Raw genomic sequence first — 7312 nt, 5'->3', positions numbered from 1 at the left:
TAGTGGCCAGTGGAGAATCCTTCCCTGAAATAAATTTCTGGCTACGTCACTGAATGCCTGCAATGCCTTGTAATAGCAATAGGTCTTGGATGGAAACACTATATATGATACCAGTGAACCTATTGAGCCTATTCCTGTTTAGTGAGGTGATGGATGTTTTCCCAAAGAATTATATAAACTGTACAATGGAACGTTTTGTACCACCTGTAATAACCATGCTGTAATAAAAAACAGAAAGGCTGAGCTTAAATGTTGTAGGAAATCTCTTAAGAGGCTCGAGGATAGGTAAAGATGACTAACTCCCGTATTCTCCACTCAACACTCCACCTGGATTCAAATGCACAGCAGCCCCGCTCCTTGACAGACGCGGTTGCTTAGCTTTAAATAAACTTCATGTCAGTTACTGTGAAACACAGCGTCGTCTTCAGTCTAGGGGTGGCACTGCGCTCAGCTCAGTGGAATGAAGCTTCCAGTCATAGATGGTTTAAGAATACAGGGTAAGTGACCTCACATTTTACTCTCTTCGTCGTGAAGTCTAGACACCAAAGCCCCAAAGCCTCGGTTTGAACAAGTAATGCTTTAAGCGCTCCCTCATGCATATGTTTGCTTTAAGGCAGAGTCAGCTTACTATTTCCTGCTTCTCCCACATGCAAATGACACAAAAATATCTCAATAAAATGATTGTGATTTAAGTGGTACACACTCTCTGCAATGTGATTAAATGTTTGTAATAAAAGCAGCACTACTCATGTGCTGGTCAGCATCTGCAGCAATATGTTCACCAAGATATTTTTTTTTTGTCTCAATATATTCAATATTGTTGCAAATTTAAGAGGTTTTGCAGCTAACATGTAGCTGTTTACTTGTGTCTCGAGAACATACAGCTTTAGGTGAGAGGAGCGCTATATTGCATGAGACAAAGGAACATGTTTAGACTGCTTGTTTTATTTTTGTGCGAAAAACAATTCTGAAGGTTTTAATTGCAAAGTAATACAGTAGGTGTTGTCACCGCGAACAAGCCATGCAAAGTGTATGCATTAGAAATGAACTGTCCAGATGAGGACCCCCCACACACTGATATATGTCAATGCTATAATATCAAATGCTCTGACATTTAACACATATGGTAACTAAAAAAAGGATAACTAAAGCAAGAGCAGCATTAACAAAACAACAATATCAACTGCAGAATTTATATAATTTTTCTCAAAACCTTTATCTTCACATACACTATGGCCTCACACACTGTGGGCACCTTTGCTAACAACCTTCACATTTCACTAGTGCTAATTCTAGCTTCCCTCTAGCTTCTAGTTCAACTGCAATATTTTGAACGTCAGGGCATGTGCAAGTGAAAATTATTTTGTGATGGCCATGTGGATCTGTTTCTCTGCCTGAATAATAGGGAGAGGAGGGCAATATAATTGCCTTGAGAACTATTAAGCAGAAGCAGCATGGTGGATGAGGAGCAGTGGCTGGGATAAAACATTTCAGGAGTGCAATGTAGTAAGGATACAGGAGTAATATGATTAATGTTGCAAGAATAATATGAGGCCATTATAACACTAAGGGAAACAGACGGGCCCATCACAATGAATTTTCAAATATTGTAACTGATCGAGAACACCTTGCACGGCTGCTGTTTTAGGAAAAAAAATGTAGCATTGTCTTAAAAAGACAGCTTTTTTGTTTGTTTACTCTGCTATGCCACTGTACACATTATTACTATTACTTTTTTTTCTTTTGGAACAGAAAGTCACCATATGCCTGGAGGTTTTAGGTCACCTTCTTGGTGTGCTCCCGATATATGAACAGTTCGAAAACATTAACATTGTTGCTTGGTTTATTGCCCAAGTAGACCGGCACGGAACGATTGACTAAGGAAGCAGGCGTATGAATATGCACACCCTGTATCCAATCAACCCCTATATCAATCAATTTTGTACAATTAGACCTCCATATATTGAACTTTATTGTAACAAACCATTTTACTTTGCAGAACTTATTTGGTGTGCATATAGAAAACTTCAATTTATTAAATTCTGTTTATCTGCAATTTCAATTTACTGAAATTATAAATTCTTCTAAAATTTAAATGAGGATATGTGTTGCATTTGAACTGTAAATTCTATGGACGTACAAGCGCTTTTCGGGAGTAAAGCTTCAGGATTTCCTTCCCAAGTTTATTCGACTTAAAGGGACACTAAAGCGAAACAATAAATCAGTTTAGACTAATAAAGCATTGTTTGAGAACCCTGCAGGCAGTGATTTCAAAAAAATAGTTTAATTATTAGATGAGAAACTGAAGGTCCAAGTATCAGTATTTGAATTTAGCGCTGAAACCCCAGCGCCAGTACGTCAGCGTGACGTCAGGGATTCCAAAGTATGTTTCCGCATTTGGGCCGCGTTGGCAGAATAAAGGTTCCCTAAACTTGCCACGTTGAATATTTGGTTCCTTTAGGGCACAATACAGTCAATCTGTACCGCTATATATAATTAATAGGCCCCAGAAGATGTCATCAAAATCCAAGACGTCACAGCCCCCAGGTGCGGGAACTTAAGTAGGCGTCGCCACCCGTATTTCGTTCTTGCGCTTTTGCTGGCTTACCAAACGTCGTATCGTGTAAGAGTGGTGTTTCTGGTGTTGTAGAACGGTAATTTACTGATGCAGAAGAAATCATTTTTCACTTTAGTGTCCCTTTAAGGACAAAATTCTGCAGCAAAGTTATAAAACGATCACAGGTGACAAGCAGCTGAATGCAAGGTATCTGGTACAGACCGACGGTGGAAAACTTACGAATCACAATAGCACACATTAAGGCGAGTATGTAAACAGGCGAACTAAGCAGGCGAACTAAGCAGGGAACAAAAAGAACACAGCACTGCTTTCATAGATCCCGAATGATCAGAGTTTCGTCAGAGTTGGTGCAAGCACGCATCCGCAGATAAAACGGGCTCCCACCGTGCATTGCCCAATACTTCAACAGCTGACGCCTACACAACCACCGCCCGGGGTAGGTTAAAGCACTTGTTTCTGCTCTGATCGTATAGTGTTCGAATGATGTCGCGACAACGCAAGTACTTGCAATAGGGGCGACGACCTTCCACAACTCCAGAACATCACAAAAGACCGTTTGCACATGTACTAACCAGCCAAACAAACCACGGCAGCGAATACCACTTAAATCAAAAATACAACGCAGAAACACCTCGAACAGGTTTCACCATAGAGAACGGTTACACGTACCCTGTTTCACAGACGCTCACAAGAAATTCAAGAAATGTCCAAAGTGCACTACCGCCGCCTTTTAAAAATCCAACGGGAGCCAAGCCAAATTAGTAACAAGTTGGCTATTTGGGTGAACGCAACCACGACCTACTGGAACTCCAGACCTGCACAGATATCCGGCTTCTATGGGAGCAGCTTGCGCCCACTTTCGTTCAACCGACGGCCGTAGGTGGCGCTTTTATAACCTGTTCGTCTGCTACGCGGTGGGCGACTGTGCGGCGTTGTAATTAGTACGGCAGCTGTTGTGACGAACTGCTTGTCTAGTTGACGATTTTTGCTAACACAGTGACAGTGATGTCACAAGGCTTTGATCGGTCACTTGGCTCCAAAAGTTGACTGCCCGAACCTAAAAAATGTCGGAGAGTGTAGTCCGCTGCTCTCTAAAATAGCGTTAAATAGCCGCTCCTATTGCCTTTTTCAAGCAGATTATTATAAATCACATTGTGTATAGAGTTCGCAAAGTACACAACAGTTTTATTCTACACGTTGTAAAATTCGCTTCTGCGCTCTTTAGAAACTTGAAACCACCGTAATTTTCGACGACAGAACGATTACCACTCATTTTAACTCTTAAAAGTTGTCCGTGAATGCGTCGTGAGCTCAAAAAGTGAATTACACCACAGCTTCACTGCGTACGTGTCTTAAGAGGAAGCTTTAGCTCGGGTGCTCCTACCTAAATACATGTAAAAGGAGAATTCGTTTTTCTCGGCAACCACTGCACCAAATTTGACTGGGTTTGCTGCATTTAAAAGAAAAACTTATAATCTAGTGACTGTTGGTTTCGAATTTTCGAGTTAGGTCGTTAATTTTTTATAAAAAATTGACAAAAATTGCAAATTTTGAGAAAACGAAACTATGAAGTTTACAACTCTGTAACTCAACAAGAAAAAATGATATCGCAATTCTGTGAATTGTATCTGACAGCAGATCTAAAGCGGACAAAATTGATATGCTACACATGAACCTCAAAAAATGTATTATTATGTAATTACAACTTTTGCAGAACCCTCGTAAACAATGTAACAAATTCACGTAAAATGTAAAATGACATATAATATTTGCCCGCTTTGAATGATCTAACGGTTTCCGTTTACAGAACCGCGATATCTGTTCTTGATGCAGAGCTATCAGTTTGTAAACTTCATGCTTCTATTTTTTTCAAACTCCTGAATTTTTGAAAATCTTTCTAACAAAATTCAAGCCCGAAATCAAAATTCTGCTTCCAACAGTCACTAGAATTCATCTTACTCTCTCAAATGCAACAAATTTCATCAAAATCGGTCCAGGAGTTATCTCAGAAAAACGTTTTTGCGTTTTTACGTGTATTTGAATAGGCCGCGTCGGAGTTGGGCCCGAGCTAAAGCTTCCTCTTAAGCACCACCGTTATGCTGCCGCCGTACCACGCAGGAAAGCTAGCTTTACAGTTTGAAAAGAGTTCCGTGACACGATTTTTAAGGCCTGCACTGCAGCACGTTTTAAAGCACTGGGATCGCTTAATTTTTTGCAAGCTTTCTACTGAGCTAGACATCCAACGATATTAAAAACAAGATATGCTCACCTTCCCTTGAAACAGAATCGATCAGCCTATTGCACATATCGGGCGGAGGACTTACTAGTGAATACTTTTACTATGCTTTTACCAGATCATCTTCCTTTCACTACGGCACACAGCAGTAAATCCTAATGTGTCTACGACATTAGGGTGTCTGTAATCAACTAAAGAAAGCTAGATTATCCTATGAATCCTTTTAAACAATTTTTCCAGTCTCTTAAGGAGGCTAGGAAAGGGAAATTTATGCCGTTGATCTAGCATTGCAGCGGCCGCCTATGCTCGTTGTTTACATTTATTGCACCGCTCATCCTCTTCTAGTTTCACTATTCAAACGCAAAGCATTCGCAAATATGTTTTCTTTTGTATATTTGTGAATTTATTTGTTTACCGCCAATACAAGAGCTTTGTGCCTGCCGAAATGGCAAGACAAGCGCTGAACAAATCGCAGAAGCAGACGACAGCGAACAGGTTATAGCTAGCGCCACTCCGCTCGTACGTTCTTTCCCTAGCGGCGAAAGGGGCGAACTAGACCAGGCGTGCTGGAGGAGGGAGATCTGTGCAGGTCTGGAGTTAAGTAGGTCGTGGTGCGAACCACCGGGTACGCGCAACGCCGGCCCCTACCTGCATACGACCTGCGCAACGTTGACCTGCGGCACGCATCGAAGAAAATGGCGGAATGTCCAAAATAGCGCACCAGACAAACAGCAGTGGTGCACGCAAGATATAACGTTTAACATTAAGTCACCACTCTCGTGTTAGCCTAAACGTTGAAGAAATTAAGCTTTAGCCGTCAACATCACCACTAATTATCGTCGATCAAAGCATCCAGCACGGAAAGCTTCGCTTACATACATTCCCCCAATGCGTGGGATCTGCATAATTTTTCTTCTTTATTTTCGCGTCAAAAATTCAACGTTGTTAGTTTTTCGCACCGCGGCTACATTTTTGCCTCCCAATTAACGCTTTGCTTTGGCTAACGCTTATGCCGCAGTTGGCAACTATTCTGGCTACTTTCCGGATTTTTTTCGGCCACTTTTTGTCTCGAAGATCTGGCAACCCTGACCTTTAACGACTTTTTTTTTTAATTGTATTTTTAACAACCCAAAACATGGCAGACGGTTCAGATGAGGATGCTTGCGTTGCGTTTAAAAGTGGATTGAAAACGCGCAAGTGTTTCAGGAAACGCAAGTGTTCAGATGAGGATGGCTCGAGAAGCGATGGAGAAGACGATATATCAAGGTGAGTAGGCGTGCATTCGCATTAATAGTTATATCTTCCTGTTTATTGGTTTCAAAGGTCCCAAAATTCTATTTGTTTGAACGTTACTTGAGCATTGAATGTAGTACATATTCGCAATGTGGTTAGTATTGTAACTCTCCTGAAATTTCGTTTGATATTTTTTCCAGAGCTCGCGATGCTGCTAACCTACGTCATCTTTTGCCGCGGGGGGTTAGTTAAGGCTGGCACACGGTGCATGTGTACCGTGTGACACTCGTATACACGGGTTATCACAAGATCTAAATGCATTCGAAACAAACGTTGCGATTGCGGTGCTGCGACTGACTCATCGTGGTTTGAGAAAAGGTCGGACGTTAAAGTCATGCGACTGTCTTTTTCCTTAAGCTTGCCTGACTTCTTGCCCATTTTTCTGGCTGAGTTCATTGCAGTACTTCTAGCTCCAGTGGCGTAGCCAGAAATTTCGTTCGGGGGGGGGGGGGGGGGTGACGTTGCAGCTCGGCTTCCTTACAAAATTTGCCGAGGGAAGAAATACACGAATAACAACTCCATGGTCATTGCCAAAGATGCTGCAAACGAATTCTTGAATGCTGTGCACTGTGAAGTAAAATATGTTTTTTTTTTCTTCGTAAAAGAATATTCTCGAACATCTCAAAAATTGTGCCCAAAATAACTGATATCAATGCGTCCATATTTTCTGTCTATTTAATAAGTAAAGAAAATATCACACCAACTTTAGGACTATATCAGTTTGAAACCAGCAAAGCAGTGCATGCCACTGATATGGAAAATGTAAAGCCTATGAAATGAACAAGTTGAGGACAAATATTGTCATGAGACTTTGTCATTCCAGAACTTCATTTACGTTTTTGTACATTTGCAACGGCCAGGGAAAAATCTCAATGACGCTGTCCTTTGTTCCAATGTATTGCGCAGAAGCAGCTGCCATCGGTCGTGTATTGTGAGTAATTGCATTGGAATTATAGTTGCTGCAGAGAGGACATATAAGACGCAGGAGTTCTGGAAAATATATGAGGGCGAGTCAAATGAAAGTGAGCCAATGCGAATATATGACAAACAGGGTGCTTTACTAAAGAGTAGTCTCCATGAGCATTTGGACATGTGTCCCACTGACTAAAGTGTCATGTGATTCCCATCTCGTAAAACTCCTGGGTTGCTACTTCAAGAATTCTGTAACTGACTCTTTCATGTCATCGTCTGACACGAATCTGGTT

At 41.3% G+C, this 7312-nt stretch overlaps 1 protein-coding gene across 1 annotated transcript in view; it reads left to right on the top strand.

Moving 5' to 3' along the window:
* The first annotated feature begins 5917 nt into the window (after positions 1 to 5917).
* The window catches only part of LOC135900795 (splicing factor C9orf78), a 253901-nt gene continuing 252506 nt past the window's right edge, over positions 5918 to 7312 (top strand). Inside the window, exon 1 of the mRNA XM_065430376.2 lies at positions 5918 to 6080. Within this exon, the coding sequence (XP_065286448.1) occupies positions 5950 to 6080 (131 nt within the window). The 5' untranslated portion in view covers positions 5918 to 5949. The remainder of the gene's footprint in view (positions 6081 to 7312) is intronic.

The sequence above is a fragment of the Dermacentor albipictus genome, unplaced genomic scaffold, assembly GCF_038994185.2.
Source record: "Dermacentor albipictus isolate Rhodes 1998 colony unplaced genomic scaffold, USDA_Dalb.pri_finalv2 scaffold_53, whole genome shotgun sequence".
Taxonomy (NCBI): domain Eukaryota; kingdom Metazoa; phylum Arthropoda; class Arachnida; order Ixodida; family Ixodidae; genus Dermacentor; species Dermacentor albipictus.
Note: the sequence above shows the minus strand (reverse complement) of the source record. Positions and strands in the feature narration are given on the sequence as shown.